Genomic DNA, 16201 nt, shown 5'->3' with positions numbered 1-16201 from the left:
CTGATTTACCTCATACATGGACACAGAGAATTAAGCAAAATGAGGGGACAGAGAAATATGTTCCAAACAAAAGAACAAGACCAAACCTCAGAAAAGGAACTAAATGAAATAGGGATACGCAATCTACCTGCTAAAGAGTTAAAATTAATGGTCATAAATGTGATCACTGATCTTGGGGGGAAAGATGGAAGAACAATACAAACTTCAACAGAAAGATAGAAAGTATAAGAAAGTACCAAACAGTAGTTATAACTGAACTGAAAAATACATTAGAAGGGTTCAAAAGCAGAATGGATGAGGTAAAAGAATGCATCTGTAAGCTGGAAGACAAAATAAATGTAACTCACCCAAACAGAGCAGAAAAATGAAAAAAGAATTTTAACGTGATGAGACATTTGAGACCACATCAAGTATAATAATATTCACATTATAGGGCTTCTAGAAGGAGAATAGACAGAGAAAGGGCCAGAAAAATTAAATGAAGAAAAAGTGGATGAACACTTTCCTAATATGGGGAAGAAAGCAGATATCCAGATCCAAGAAGCCCAGAAAGTTCCAAATAAGATGAACCCAAAAAGACACACACCAAGACATATTACAATTAAAATGGTAAGGGGGAGGGGAGGGAGGGGAGACATAATTATGACTCCTCATAATTATGAGGGGAGACATAATTGTGTCATTGTATGGTAGAAACCAATACAACATTGTAAAGCAGTTATTCTCCAATTAAAAATAAATTTTTTAAAAAAGGAAATAATACAAACATTCAACCATAGTACAGTATGAGTATTCTCTTAGTGATGAAATACAATGTATCCATTAAAAAATATTAAACTTCCACATTCATACTCATTATGAGTCTAAGGGTCAGGGTACAGAAATGTGTTTGTGTATATATTGTATGTGTGTATATATATGATTTTACTAAATAGTCTTTTTTTAAAAAGGTAAAGATAAAGAGAAATCCTAAAAGGAGCAAGCAAAAACCAGCTTGTTACACACAAGGGAAATCCCAAAAATCTATCAGCAAATATTTTAAGCAGAAAATATACAGGCCAGAAAGACAGGTATGATATATTCAGAGTCCTGAAAAGAAAAAAATGTCCAACCAAGAATTATCTACCCAGCAAGAGTTGAAGAGGAGCGATCAAGAGTTTCCCAGATAAACAAAAGCTAGGCAAGTTTCATCACCACTATGCCAGTTCTGTAAGAAATGTTAAAGGGACTTCTTTAAGCTGAAAAGAAATAGCACTAATTGATAAGAGAACATGCAAAAGTACAAATCTCACTGGAAAATGTACATATATAATAAAGGTAATATATGGATCACTTATATGAAGATTAAAAAACAAAAGTAGTAGAAATTACTGAAATTACAGTAATTAGTTATGGGTGCCAAAAAAAAAATACGTTAACTGTGTCATCAGTAAATTTCAAAAGATCAAAATCCCACACTGTTCTGTGACCACAAAAGAAATTAAATTACAAACAAATATCTAGATAATCCTAAATACTGAAAATTAATATATTTCTTAATATTTCATTAATCAAGGGGTTAGTCTCAAGGGAAATTGGAAAGTATTTTTAAAGGATAACGCATATACAACAGCAAAATTTGTGGAGTACAATTTAAAGTCTAACTTAGAGGGAAATTTGCAACTTTACATGTTAGAAGGTAGATTGTTAAGGTAGACATTTAATCAATATTTAAACAATCTAAAAAAGTAAATTTTTCTCTAAGTGAAGGACATAATAAAAATAGGAGCAATGAAATAGAAAAGATAAAACAATAGAGAAATTTTTTTATTTATTTTTAATAGGAGGATAATTGCTTTACAATATTGTGTTGGTTTCTGCCATACATCAACATGAATCAGCCGTAGGTATACATATGTCCTCTCCCTCTTGAACCTCCCTCCCACCCCATCCCACCCCTCTAGGCTGTCACAGTTTGAGCTCCCTGTATCACACAGAAAATTCCTACCAGGTGTCGGTTTAATACATGGTGATACATATGTTTACATGCTACTCTCCACTTGTCACACCACCCCCTTCCACCACTGTGTCCACAAGTCTGCTTTCTATGTCTGAGTCTCCAAAACAATAGAGAAATTTTTTTTAAGTGAAAAGCTAGTTCTTAGGAAAGATAAATAAAATTGATTGATTCTTAGTAAAATGAATGAGGGAGAAAATTTGATTGCCTGTATGGGTGAATGATTAATGAAAGAGGGACTATCTCCAAATCCTAAAAATATAAAGGAAAATTATAGACATTTTAAGCCATTAATTTTGACAATTTAAATGAAGTAAACAAATTCCTTGAAATGTACAACTTACCAGAACTGAGAGAAGTAAAAATAGAAATTTGTAATAACCCACTGTCTATCAGAATCAAATCTGTGTATCAAAAACATAGCACAAAGAAAAGTCCAGACCCAACAAGTTTCACTGGTCAATCAAATATTTAAAAATAATACCAATTTTATACCAACTCAGAAAAAGAAAGCAAAGGAACATTTCCTAGCTGATTCTTTGAGGCCAGCAATAATCTTACATAAAAGATATCTAACAAAGATAGTATAAGAACTAAATTTATAGATCAGTGTCTTTCATGAACTTAGACATAAAAATCCTGGACAAAACATTAAAAGATTGAATCCATCAATATAAAAGAGGGTAAACCATCTGGAGCAAGTAAGAATTATACCAGCAGTACAAGATGAATATGTCATTTGAAAATTAATCAAATTAATCTACTATATTAACAAAAACATAACTGACAAAATTTAACAACTGTTTATGATCAAAGCTCTGAGTAAGCTAGGACTAGAATGAAACTTCCTCAATCTAATGAGAGATATTTATTCAAAAACCTCCAGCCAATATCATTTTTAACAGTGAAACAGTATTTTCCCTCTAAGATCAGAAATAAGGCAAGGATATCTGCCATTTCTGTTTGGCATTGTACTAGAGATCCTAGCCAGTTTAGTAAGATAAGCAACAGGCATAAAGGAAGAAGTAAAACTCCTGATATGATTATTTACTTTAAAAAATTCTATATTCCTCTAAACCTACTAGAACCAGAAACTTAAGCAATACCTCAAGACACAAGGTCAGTATACAAAAAAATCAACTGTATGTTGATACATTATCAGTTAAAAGTTGTAAACTTTAAAAATTGAAATAGCATCATTTAAAACAGCATAAAAACATAAATAGGAATTTTAGGAAGATACTGTAAGCCCTCACAAAGAAGATAAATGATTGGTCACTGAAAACTACGAAAGTTTAGTGAGAAAAAGAAGACCCAGATAAATGGAGAAACATAACACATTCATGCATTTGAAAACCTAATATCATAGATATTGGATGTCATGGAATTGAATTATAAATTCAAGTGCAATAAAAGTCCTCTTTGCCTGTGAGGTTGACAAAAAAATGAAACTCATGCGTGCACCTGTTTCTCAAGACTGAAATTACACTCAGGGCAAAAGTAACTGAATTCTGGGCTTGCTTTTTAGGATTTTCACTCTCTCCTAGATTTCAGTTCCACTGTTCCTCATTATATAGTAAATCATTATATAAATTTAAGATGTGTCCTTGGTTTTGTACATTATCCAGTTTTTAATTTGTCTTTCATAAGAATCTGTTTCCTAGCTGCATTACTATAAAAAGTCTCCATTGTCTATTTTTTTCTATCATTCAGTTAGAAAAAAAGCTGTATTTTGAGCAATTACTGTGTGACAGACACTCCTGAGCACTGTATATGGGGTGACAAGCAAGACAGAGTCTCTGTCCTTAAAAAGCTCCCATTTTAATGGAGAATGTCTTCGTTTTTCTATTCAAACTGCTTTGGAAGGAGTGGTTATAAAATGCACAAACTTTAAGCACATATTGATCTCTGCCTTCTGACAGCTCCCATGGAGTTAGAACCTCAGACAATAGACTTAAACTCCAGCACCTTGATGAATAGAGGACCATAGCAAAGTCTTCCCAAAGCCTGGGTAGGGAGAGAAATAGGGGGAAAGAATCTGAAATGGTAAGAGAGGGGCTGACGTTTTAAAGATGACTAGGATTTTGCCATGTGACCAGCAAAGGTTGGAGAAGTGACTTTGGAGGAAACTATGTTGTTTTCTATCCCACAGAAACTCCAAGTGTAAGAAGTCTCCACGAAGAAGTTTTGAGAGTTGAAGAAACTCGCTAGATTTAACCAAAAGCAAAAGGGAACATCCAGGCTCTAAATCCATTATACCAGAGGCTCTCAAGGAAACCACTAAACCAACCATGCATCCCAAGGATGATGTTAGACAACCTGTGGCCACATAGCTGGTCTCTGAACCCATCCAAGCACCCATTTCAGGGGCCAACAGAGAGGCCACCCTCCAAACTGCAAACTGCATTGCCTACCATGAAGGCAAATGAACCAACAATTCCCTCCATGGAAGACCCTCCTCCTGAAACATAACCTGAACACCACCACCCCCATTGACTCCTCCCAATAATCCTCTTTTACGATGGTTTCTACCACATCCAGAATGTTCTTCTCCTTTGGGCTGTCTTCAAAGAAGAATTAGCCACAACTTGCCGCCTCCTCCTTCTTCTTCCTCTCTGGGCCCAGGGTGAACTGATGGTAGAGAGAGGTCAAGAAAGAAGTGCAGAAGAGCCAGGGAGGCTCTCAGGAAAACCATTTCTGGTCTCGCCTTCCATCTCCAAGTGATGAGCAAAGGGAAAACCATGTGATTCTGGAGGTGGAGCTGGTTGCTCTCCGGGTGAGAGAGGATTTGTCTCATCCTGACCCTTCATAATATTCCCCGCTAAAGGAGTGGCTGTGGTGAACATCAGCATGTAAATAAAGGCAACTTCTCAGGAACTCAGAAGGTAATTGATACACTCTTTGCACCTCTCTGTGGCCACTCAGACTGACAAAGACTAGGGGATGAATGCCAAAATGATGCCATCCAGAGAAGGAGGAGTAGTGTGGGGCATGAGTCAGGGGCAAAGATCTCACCCCACACACATATCCTGTCATACAGTGTGCCTGGGGTGCTTCCTCATAGCTGGTCACTGGCTGATTCCCCACTGGGGTGATGGGCATAACCCACTGGCCTTTGGCCATCAAGGGAAACTAGATCTGAAATCCCAGTGTTAGAAACAGCAAGTCGCATTCCACCAGTGTGACCATCACCTATTCATGCTCCTTCTCCGGGCCTCATGTTCCCATGTATACTGTGATGGGCAGGGGCAGACACCACAGTACGTTCCCTGTGGCTCTGGTTTATCCTGGGCTGACGGTGGAGTCCTGTAAACATCGATGGGGGAGGGCTGCCTCAGACAGCCGCACTGTCATCCCAGAAAACAGGGCTGTCTGGTTTGGGGCCTCCATTTCAACAACAGCCCCTCCACCTCCCACACAGGCATCTGGAGAGAAGAGTAATAGCACTTCCTGTGGAGTGGTTTGTCACCTACATGCAGGTGACCCCAGACCCTTCAGTGTTTGAGGGCAAATGAGCTGGGCTGGCCAGGCTGAATATCAGGGGTCTAGAGGACAGATCACTAACATGCCAGTGGCTAGAGGATTCTCCCCCGTCACTTCTCTAGGCTCTCATCCCAGCCACAGCCCAGAGGGATGCCCCACCTCTACATCACACCTTCCCCGTCTGAAGCTCTCACCCCTAGACCTGCCCAGGTCATGTCCAAACTTGATTGTTCCATCCTAGTCACAAAGTAATATTTTACAGACACCCACTGGACGTAAGGATTAACCCAAGGCAGCATGGTTTCTGGGGTTCTTGGAGGTTTCTTAATGGACCAAGGAGACATTTCTGGCAGGATACAAGGGCCACTCTGGATTCACTGGCCCAGAAGCTGGTCCCCGCTCTGGATCTCCAGCCAACCACAATTAGGTCTCCACCTCCCAGGCTGACATCCGTCATTTTCCTTCAACCTACCCCAGGCCCAGCCTGTCCCTTGAAGCCCCTTTTAGCACACTATGGGCTCAGGCACCCCAACCCCCAAACCCAGACAGTTTGATCCTGCACACACAGACCACAGAGAGAGTTATATAGACCACTACCCCACAGATCCCTGTTCCTGGCCCCACACACTGCCCCCTCCCACTTCCCCCAGCAAAGACACTACCAGACCAGAAGATAAAACACAGGCTTTATGCCTGAGATCATCAGGGGAGATTTACAGCAGCTCAGCACTCACACTGTAATATTTAGAAGCAGTCTGTCTCCCTCATCCCAGCTGAGGCTCCCGGACTTAGGGGTATTAAGCCAGTTCCTTAGGTTTCAGGATAATCTGTTTGGTTGTTCCCAGCATAGAGAACTAGATCATCCTGTTGGTTACATTTCCGGGCCATGACCTCAAAAGAGGTCACATGGTAGGGCTAGTATGAGTTAAGAATGACATCTGAGGAGCACAGGCTTTTACAACTGGGATTGTCACAGCAAGCCAGGACTAGAACCAACCAGGTGCTTCAGGCTGGATGGAGGGAGTTCTACATCCCAGCAAGGTCACCTCACTGGAAGAAGGATCAGAGGCCACATTGGTGCAGTCAGTGGTGGCCAGCTGGTTCAGCCTCCCTGCCTGGATAGCCAAGGTCTTCCCCTGGATGCAGAGGTAGCTGATGGTCCTGAGCCAACTGCTTCCTTGAGAGTAGGCACAGGGCCAGAGCAACAGGGCCACTGTTCACTTGCCACTCCTGGAGCCCCGCTGTTTGCTCATGGCCGTAAGCATCTGGCTAATATAGGAAGTCAGGAGGTCATCCATCTTGTAGCCCTGGAAAGAGCAGCAAGAAGATAAAACAGAGCACCAAGTAGGACACAGCCACCCACTCTTACCCAGAACACAGCACCCAGGAAACTGCAGGGGACAGAAACCTGGACAAAGGCAAATCCTGCCCCACTCTGGGCTCAGCCACACAGCTGAAGGTATGGATTCATCCAGCCAGATATCTAGGGTTCTAAGTTATTGTGATCCCACATTAAGGTGCTAGTTTGTGGGTTGCTCAAATCCCTACTAAGAATAAACATTGGATAAGAGGTTGGAATGTCATACTTCATTGTTTGGATATGTGAAGAATGGTATTAGGACTAGGATTGAAAAGATTAGGGCTAGTACTTCTAGTTAACTGGGGATTGATGAGTTAGTTGTTCATAGGATATGCAAGTACAAAACACCACTCTGGTTAAATGTGTGGTGGTGTATTGAGAGGATTTACCAAGGTATAATTGTTGGGATCTCTTAATAAATCAGGTGAAAAAAGAACTAATACTATTGGAAAATAGGACTAATACCAATTCTAGAACTAGTAAAAAAGACACCTAGGATGTCTTTAATTATATAGTAGGAACAAAATGGGATTTTACCTATATCAGATGATTTCTGTGGGAGTATTAGCTCCTGTTTCATGAAACATTAGTAGATGGACAGCAGCTACTGCTGCAATGATAAATGGAAGAGTGACGTGGAAAGTGAAGAATTGTGTAAGAGTTGCTTTATCTACAGAAAAACCGCCTCAGATCCATTGAGCAAGGTTTATACTGACGTATGAGATTGCTGAGAGAAGGTTGGAAATAACTGTTGCCCCCCAAAATGGTATTTGTCGTCAGGGTAGTATAAAACCTATAAATGTTGTGGCTATAACTGTAAATAACAGGATAACTCCAATGTTTTCATGTTTCTAGAAAACTGTAGGATCCATTATAAAGATTGCATCCTATAGGGATAAATAGGCAGATAAAGAATACAGAAGCTCTGTTTGCATGTATGGATTGAACAATTCATCTGTAATTTACATCTCAGCAGATATGTGTAACTAATGAGAAGGCGGTTATCGTCTGATATGTAGTGCATTGCTAGAAACAAAGCTGTTAAGATTTGTAAAACTAAACAAATACCTTTTAGGAACCAAAACTTCATCATGATGAAATGTTGGATGGAGCTGGAAGATCAGTGAAAGCATTGTTAATAATTTTTATTAATGGGCATAATTTTTCAGTGTTGGTCATTAGTGCTCTTGTAGTTGAATAATAATGAGTTTTCATGTCAATGGCCATGGTTAGATTCCATGTAAGAATAATGATAGCATACATTGTATTTTAAGTACTATTTTTGTAATTAGTTTTGTGGGAAGTTTTCTTCAAAATCTTCATGGTCGGTTTGAGTTGATTGTGGGTGGTAATGTTAGAATTGTGTTGAATTTTCATGGATTTTTGGGGGGATTAATAGTGTTTGGATTTACTTGTGGTTGTTGTTCAGTCACCAAGTCACATCCAGCTATTTGCAACCCTATGGACTGCAGCATGCCAGGCCTTCCTGTACCTCACCATCTCCTGGAGGTTGCCCAAATTCATGTCCATTGAATAACTGATGCCATCCAACCATCTCATCATCTGTTTCCCTCTTCTCCTGCCCTCAGTCTTTCCCAGAATCGGGGTCTTTTCCAGTCTCTCAGCTGCTTGAATACTTTTTATACGGACTTTTGCCAGCAAAGTGATGTCTTTGCTTTTTAATACACTGTCTAGGTTTGTCATAGCTTTGGATTTATTTAGGGGAGATGTTAGTGGTGTTCGGGAGTTCCTGGTGGCTCAGACAGTAAAGAATCCACCTGTAATGCAGGAGACCTGGGTTCGATCCCTGGGTTGGGAAGATCCCCTAGAGGGAGGGGCATGGCAACCAACTCCAGTATTCTTGCCTGGAGAATCCCCATGAACAGAAGAACCTGGCAGGCTACAGTCCATGGGGTTGCAAAGAGTCAGACACGACAGAGCAACTAAGCACAGCATTAGTGGTGTTTGGTTATACAACAGCTATGGCTTCTGAGCAGTATCCTGAAGTTTGGATCTCCAATAAGACTGTATTAGGAGCATTTTTTTCAGATTTAATAACAGAGTTTTCAGTGGTATTTTATGTTTTAAAAGATGAGGAAGTGGAGGTTGTGTTTTAAGTTTAATGGTTTGGGAGATTGGGTAATTCATGATGCAGGTGATTCTGAGTTTTTTTAGTGAAGAGGCTATGGGGACTGTAGCACTATATAGCTGTGGTACTTGATTAGTGATTATTACTGGTTGATCATTGCGTATTGGTGTTGTGGTTATTACGGAAACTACTCGTGGTAATTAAATAGAATTATGTTTAGGAGGAGGGTGATGAGGAATGAGGAAATATACCTTGATTAGATCTTTTTGGTCTGATACTAATGTAGAGATATTTATCTGAATAAGGGAAGTAATTTTTGGTAAAATATTTTCTAATCAACAGGCTGATTTGTGGTTTGTTGATAGATTTAAGTAGGGTGATAAACAGTGTATAATAATACTTTCCCTCTTAGGGAAAATACCCTAAGGGTTTGGAAAGTCTGAATATATTTGAAGAGTAAACTTTAAATTCTGTGTGTTATTATTAATTTCAAGTGCTAAGGTAAAACCTAGAATGGTTATGGCAAGGGAAGTTGGTTTTAGGTAATAAGGTATAGTTATTTGAGGGATTGTTGTTGGGGGGGTATTGTTGAAAATAAATAATAAAAGCGTATGAGATAATGGATACTGTCACTCTTATTGGCTGATATTTGTTATGATTGGTATTAATATAATGTAACTCATGTGAAAGGAAAATTTATTACTTTTATTTGTAGTTGCACCAATTTTTTGGTTCCTAAGACCAATGGATAACTACTATCCTTTAAAAGTTTGAAAAAGTCATGTTACATGGTATTTTTACCATAAATGCATGCTAGTCATGTGAAGACGTTAGATCAAGAATCAGATATTGCTGACAGCAGTTCTTACATACTTTCTTGGTAAATAAGGCTAAATCTTCTGTCTCTAGATTCACAAACTAGTATTTTTTAAAACTATATTTACAGTACAAGGGGCCTAAAATGACTTGGGGATTTAGTGGTAGAAGTAGAGAGGTAAAATATGAAGTGTTAATGAGGGCATTTTCTTGTGTAGAAGATTGTAAGATGTTACTAATGTGATGTGTGTATTTGCCTTGTTATATTATGATTAGTATGTATATGGAGTATAAGGCAGGAATTACTGTATTAATTCCTATTAGAGTAATGGTAATAGTTGATCATGAGAAGGATGCTATTACTACAAATAGCCCTCCAATCAGACTAATGGCTGGGGTAGAGGTAAATTTATAAGACTAGCAACCTTAGGCCTCAGGCTAAGGTTATTGTTTGGCTGTGAATTTGTTCATAACGTGAATTTGTTAAGTGGAATCATATGGATGATGTGAAGCCATGGGCAATTATTAGAGTGGTAGCTCCTGTATAACTTCAAGGTGTTTGGATAAGAATAGCTACAATAACAAGTGCCAGGTGGCTGATGGAAGAATATGCGATGAGTGATTTTGATCTGTTTGATATAAGCAAATTGAACTGGTTATAGTTATAGGGATAATATGAGAAAAGGATATACTGTAAAATCTGTTAGTGGATTTAGTGTTGTTACAATTCATAATACGCCATGCTGCTGCTACTGCTAAGTCACTTCAGTCGTGTCCGACTCTGTGCGACCCCATAGACGGCAGCCCACCAGGCTCCCCTGTCCCTGGGATTCTCCAGGCAAGAACACTGGAGTGGGCTGCCATTTCCTTCTCCAATGCGTGAAAGTGGAAAGTGAAAGTGAAGTCGCTCAGTCGTGTCTGACTCTTAGCAACCTCATGGACTGCAGCCTACCAGGCTCCTGCGTCCATGGGATTTTCCAGGCAAGAGTACTGGAGTGGGGTGCCATCGCCTTCTCCGATAATATGCCATAACCGCCAAGTTTTAGTGATATGGCTGTAAGTACTACAGAACCTGCGATGGGGGCTTCTACACGTGCTTTGGGCAATCAAAGATGAAGGCCTTAGAGTGGTATTTTTACCATAAATGCATGCTAGTCATGTGAAGACTTTAGATCAAGAATCAGATATTGCTTGAGTTCAGTAGTGAAGTGTTAAGAAATTTAGGGAGCCTGTAACATTTTGGATATAGTGAGAGAGCTCCTACTAAGTGTATAGAATAAAACATAAAGGCCTGCATTAAGGTGTTCTGTTTGATTACCTCATCAGATGATGGTAAGTGTTAGGACTATTATTGCCTCAAATAGAATGTAGTGTACAATTAACTCTAAAGCAATAAATGCTATGATTATGGTCACTCCCACAGGTAGGGATTTCTGAAGGCTGTACCAGCTGAGCTCAGTCCAGGAGGCCTCATTGCTAACAGCTCTGCTGTTGACCTCAGTGGCCAAAGGTTCAATCTCTAAATATTAAAGGCACTGGGACATAGTTACTGAGTGGGCAGTCTGTTTCTCATCTCTAGATTAATAAGCCCATTCCCCAGACCTAATCTGACCTGACCTTAGCCCCAACCTGACCCTTGATCCTGACTGCAGACCAGACGGCACACTCCTCCTGTTTGTTGCAGGGACTGGGAGGATGAGGGAAGGCAGGGCTGGGGAGCACCCCAGGCCTGGAAGGAAGAGTTCTCACCAGTGACGTCTCACAGAGGAGTTTGCTCCCACGCACCAGGTTCCCAATGGTGATGTGGAAGTAGGTGTTGCCGCTGCTCCAGTTGGAGATCTTGGTGAAGGGGTGAGTGGTCAGGATGTCCTAGGGGAGCAGAGAGAATCTGGGGCTGCACATCTGGACCATCTGACCTCACTCCCCTCAGCTCCAGCCCACAGACACCACCCACACAAAGGACCTCGGGCCCTCAGACAAGGCAAGGAGCAAGAGGGTAGAGGCCAGCTGTGCCATGGAGCTGCTGTGGGAGGCAGGCCTTGGTTGGGACCAGCTAGTGGGACAACCAAGGAAGCCCAGGGGGTTGTCACATGTGTGGGGCTGGAATTGGAGATTTTAAGAGGATGAGGAAACTGAAACTGAATTCCCAGGTGAGATGATCCAGTGGAGTTGAAGGAGGGAGACAGAAAGACACAGCCTTGCAGAACACAGTGTATGCACTGGGTAGAGAAGCAGCCCAGGGAAGTGCCTGAGAGGGAGACCAAGGGAGAGGCAAGGAAAGCCAGGTGAGTGGGCCCGTGGATCCAAGAGGAAGGTGGTGGTCATTGCCCCCTTCGCCAGCAGCCCCAGTTGTGCTCTCCTGTGTCAGTGGTAGGACCTGCTCAGCCCACACATCTGAGCATCAGTCACCCCAGCACAGCCTGCCACCTGACCAACTGTGGACAGAGAGCATTCTGGAGAGGGGAAGGGGTTGGTAGTGTCTGATGATACTGGAGGACCAAGCACTAAAGAGTTGAATGGATTTCATAGTGAGGACTTCGTTAGTAACTCAGAGCACTTTTGATGGAGAGATGAGAGGTAAGGAAGTAGACACAGCAATCATGGACAGCCTCTCAGGACATGTGGCCAGGAGGGTAGATGAAGTGAGGATATTGGTAGCTGACAGAGTGTCTTGAAGTTTGGTTCTGGTGTCCTTTGTTAGAAGTACAGACAGAAAATCCCCCCTTACCTGCTCTTCCCTGTCACTGCTCACCTTGGTTCTGGGATCAATGAGGCTGACCCCATACTTATTGATGGCAATTAAGAGGATCTCAGGAAAGTTTGGCTCTGTAGTTTGCTAGTTTAAAAAAAAAAAATCAGATGGGGAACCCAGAGCAGGAAATGTTTTGTACATTTGGGGAGAAATAAAGCTGCCCCCAGCTGGGCTTAAGTCTGCCTCTCCCCCCACAACCTCAAGTTTCTCCCTCTTCTGGATCCTCAGCTCTACCCTGAATCCTTTCATGGGTCCCCAGCAACTGGCAAGAGTTTCATCCCTTCTGTCCTCTTCTCTAGGAGTCCCTGAGGTCTCTCTCTCTCTCAGCTCTAAAGTCTCTCATCTTTAAAAGACCTCTCTGAACCCTATACTTGCCTCCAGATGCACTTGCCTACCTCTCTTTCTTGCACAGCCAAGCTGTGTCAAAGGGCCCCCGTCCCAGGTGTGTAGTGAGGCCACCACTCCTCTCCATTCTGACCTGTCCCCTCACGCCTCATGCCCATCTCCTCGTGCCAGTCTCTTCTCCACTCTCCTGCCTCTGGTCCCATCAACCCTGTTCAAAACCCTCCAGGGCTGGGCACCATCTTCAGGAGGAAACCTACCTGCCTCTCACCGCAGTCTGCTCGCCTCACACCTCATGCCCATCCACACTCATCCACTTGCGTTTCCTGCCCATGCCCGAGCTCTCACACTTCTGGGTCTTTGCTCAGGCCAGACTGTCTGCCAGGAACACTGCCCCCAGGGTCTCCCTGGAAAGCTCAGGTGCTGCCTCTCCCAGGAAGCCTTCTCAGCCTTCACCGTGTGGTTGGGCCTCCCAGGCTCTGCCACCTCCATGAGGGCTCCCCACTGCCAGCACAGATCATCCTCTGTTACTCTGACCTCTGTACACATCTGCCTCCCCTGCCAGGCGAGGTGCTGGCCCCTCAGTGTCCTAGGACTGAGCCCAGGGCCCAGTACTTAGCTGAGACACCTAGCTGGGACAAAGCTGAGGGTCGTTTCCTCCTTTCAGTCCCAGGCAGGTGGCAGAGACCATTGTAGTCTCCCCAAGTCATGGGGAGGAGTCCTGGTAACATGTGGTTCCCCTCCCCATCTCTGAGAATCACCCACCCACAGCATACCTTCACCTCAAAGAAGGCTGAGCCGAAGGTGGGCCACTTGAAGATGAGCTTCAGGAAAGCCAGCTTGGCCTCCTCCTTGGACTTCCCCGCGTGCTTGTTGAAATAGGCGACGATGGACTGCAGAGGGAGGGTGGGTCAGAGTCCTCTCCCCTGCCAGTCCTGCCCCCTGCACTGTCAGCAGCTGTCATGGGCCACGGGGGGCCAGCAGTCTCCCACTAATACCAGTTAGTGGACTCTTGACAGCCCTTCCCTCCCCAAAGCAAGCAGGTCAAATAGTATCAAGGAAAATAGGGCCACCTTAGTAACCAGGACCAGACAAATTGCTGCAAAGTGACCAGCTGAATTTACAGGGGTCACAAGAGATACTTCCCTGGGCTACTGTCCAGCACCTGCCCCCCTGACCCTGGGGTGTCCAGAGACCCATTCGGAAGGGGGGGGCCTGTTCCCACTGTCTCCCTCTGTGCTCACCCTCTTCCAGTCGTCAGGCGAGACCTGCCGGATGAGGTCCTGGGGCACCAGCTCCCGGAGCAGCTTGGGGATACTGGGGAAGTAGGACTTATCCTCCTCGAACTTGACCCTATAGATGAGCGCCCCCAGCTGCAGCACCTCTTCCCGCGTGCACTTGTGGTAGCCTCGGAGGTACTTGGGCAACTCCTGCCAGAGAAGAGAAGGTCACAGGCGTGGAGGCACCTGGGGGAAGCAGGCTTCTCCCCTTAAACACCTCCACCGTGAGGCTGGGTCCACCTGCTCCCCAAGGTGGGATGGCACAGGACAGGGAAACAGCCTTATGCCGCACAGATGCAGCGCTTTACAGTTTTAAATCAGAGCCAGGGGTGAATATCATCTCATTTACCCTCATAACAGTCCAGTGAGGCAAGCAGCTCCATTTCAAAGATGCAGACACTCAGAGGGACCAGCTGGGGCGCCTGAGACTATTCCATAACTCTAGCCCCCCCACCAGGCCTGTCCTTCCTTGGGAAAAAGCCTCTCTGGCTGGCCGCCTCCCACTGTGTTCCCTTGAGACCCACAGGCTTCCTCAGCAGCACCAGCCCCTTCCCCACCTTTCAGACCCAGAACCACAGTCGCTGAAGATGAGCTGACCGAAAGCAAAGATGAAGCCTCTAACGCTGCCCACAGGCTTCTGGAAACTTAACAACCGTCTTATCCACTCTCTGAAGAGTAGGGAACCGAGGACGCCCTGAAGACACGCTGCAGAGCAGGAACTACCCACCCACCTTGGGGTCTACTCAGCAGGTCTCTGCTTTCACAGTCAGTACTCAAGGCGGCTGCACAAGCACAGCCCCGAGCTACCGGGCAGCTCACCTGGTAGTAGTGGAAGATGGAGTCGGCCATGGGGTCCTTCCCTGGCACTGTGGTGGTCCACAGCTTCTTCATGAAGAACACTTGGTAGGTCAGCGAGGGCACGACTCCTGGGGCAGAGGGCAGGCGGTCACCCAGAAGATGCCAGCACAGAGGGCTGTCCAGCCCAGCACCAGCCCCGGAGGAAGCCCCAGCCTGGGGCCCCACCCACTTGGGCCTCAGGTATGGCACTCAGCCAGCACCTGCCAGCCCCAGACCTCAGACGATCCCAGGACTCAGCCTCACGTTACCATCCCTGACAGGCCGGGCTTTCTTTATCCAGTCCGTCAGATGTCGTACAAAGTCGAAGAAGAAGTCATTCTCAGGGACGCTGATGACCTAGGGACACGGTCGTTCTAGTCCACTCATTTTAATTTGAGCAATACTGAGTTCTCTGATTTTCCCACCCAAGGCCTCCCCGACAACCCCTTCTCCAGAAAGATTCCTGCTTGCAGCCAGGGTGGGTGTCTGTGGATCAGCCCCATCTTGCCCCAATTTTGCCTGCTGAGTGTCTGGCCAGTGACAGTGACTCCACTCATTCAGCAAAGAGTCACTGATCACTGCCCTAGGACCCTGGGAAAAAAAGGCTGAGATGGCGGCCCAGTCCCTGCTTTGGACATTCTCTGGCATCCATTTCCTGAGCCACTCACAGACTCTAAGTCCCTCCCGCCCAGGTCCAGGACCTCACCCGATCACTTCGGGTCACAGTGTCTGGTACAAGGTCAGACTAGTAAGGAGACAGACATGAATTCACACAGAACTCTGGGTGAGCAACAAGGGGAAGCACCTGACCTGTACAAGGGTCAGGGAAGCCCCAAGGGAAGGGCTTTAGAGCTGGACCTTTGTCCCCCCACATTTATGTCCATGGAAGTCAATGAGGGGCGGAGGCAGGGCCCTGTGCTTCAGAGCCACACCTACCTGGATCTGAGTCCCTGCTGTGTGATCTGGGATAAGTTACTTAACCTTTCTGAGCCCAGGGACTTGTGATCTATTAGTGGGGATAGTCACCCTCTCTCTTCAAGGGCTTTTTCAGAGGTGAACTGAGAGCCTGGCAGCTGAGGGACCAGTCAAATCAAATCTGGAAAGTACATGTGTTGGGGGGCAGGGTGAGGAGCCTAGTGTGTCCAGAACCCAGAGTGCCATGTGGATCCCAAGAGAGCTGTAGCCAGGCTGTGCAATGGCTCAGAGGAGAGAGATATAGGGACAGCGGCTGCATGGAAGGGGGCAC

The 16201-nt window shown here is 44.5% G+C and overlaps 1 protein-coding gene across 1 annotated transcript in view; it reads right to left on the bottom strand.

Moving 5' to 3' along the window:
- Positions 1–1904: 1904 nt before the first annotated feature.
- The window catches only part of MYO7A (myosin VIIA), a 107839-nt gene continuing 93542 nt past the window's right edge, over positions 1905–16201 (bottom strand). The window contains exons 44-50 of the mRNA XM_010831775.1: positions 15225–15312; positions 14938–15044; positions 14083–14268; positions 13615–13731; positions 12497–12580; positions 11494–11613; positions 1905–6786 (exon numbers count right to left, since the gene is read on the bottom strand). Coding sequence (XP_010830077.1) covers positions 6697–6786; positions 11494–11613; positions 12497–12580; positions 13615–13731; positions 14083–14268; positions 14938–15044; positions 15225–15312 — 792 coding nt within the window. The 3' untranslated portion in view covers positions 1905–6696. The remainder of the gene's footprint in view (positions 6787–11493; positions 11614–12496; positions 12581–13614; positions 13732–14082; positions 14269–14937; positions 15045–15224; positions 15313–16201) is intronic.

The sequence above is a fragment of the Bison bison genome, unplaced genomic scaffold, assembly GCF_000754665.1.
Source record: "Bison bison bison isolate TAMUID 2011002044 unplaced genomic scaffold, Bison_UMD1.0 scf7180017864531, whole genome shotgun sequence".
In the NCBI taxonomy this organism is placed as follows: domain Eukaryota; kingdom Metazoa; phylum Chordata; class Mammalia; order Artiodactyla; family Bovidae; genus Bison; species Bison bison.
Note: the sequence above shows the minus strand (reverse complement) of the source record. Positions and strands in the feature narration are given on the sequence as shown.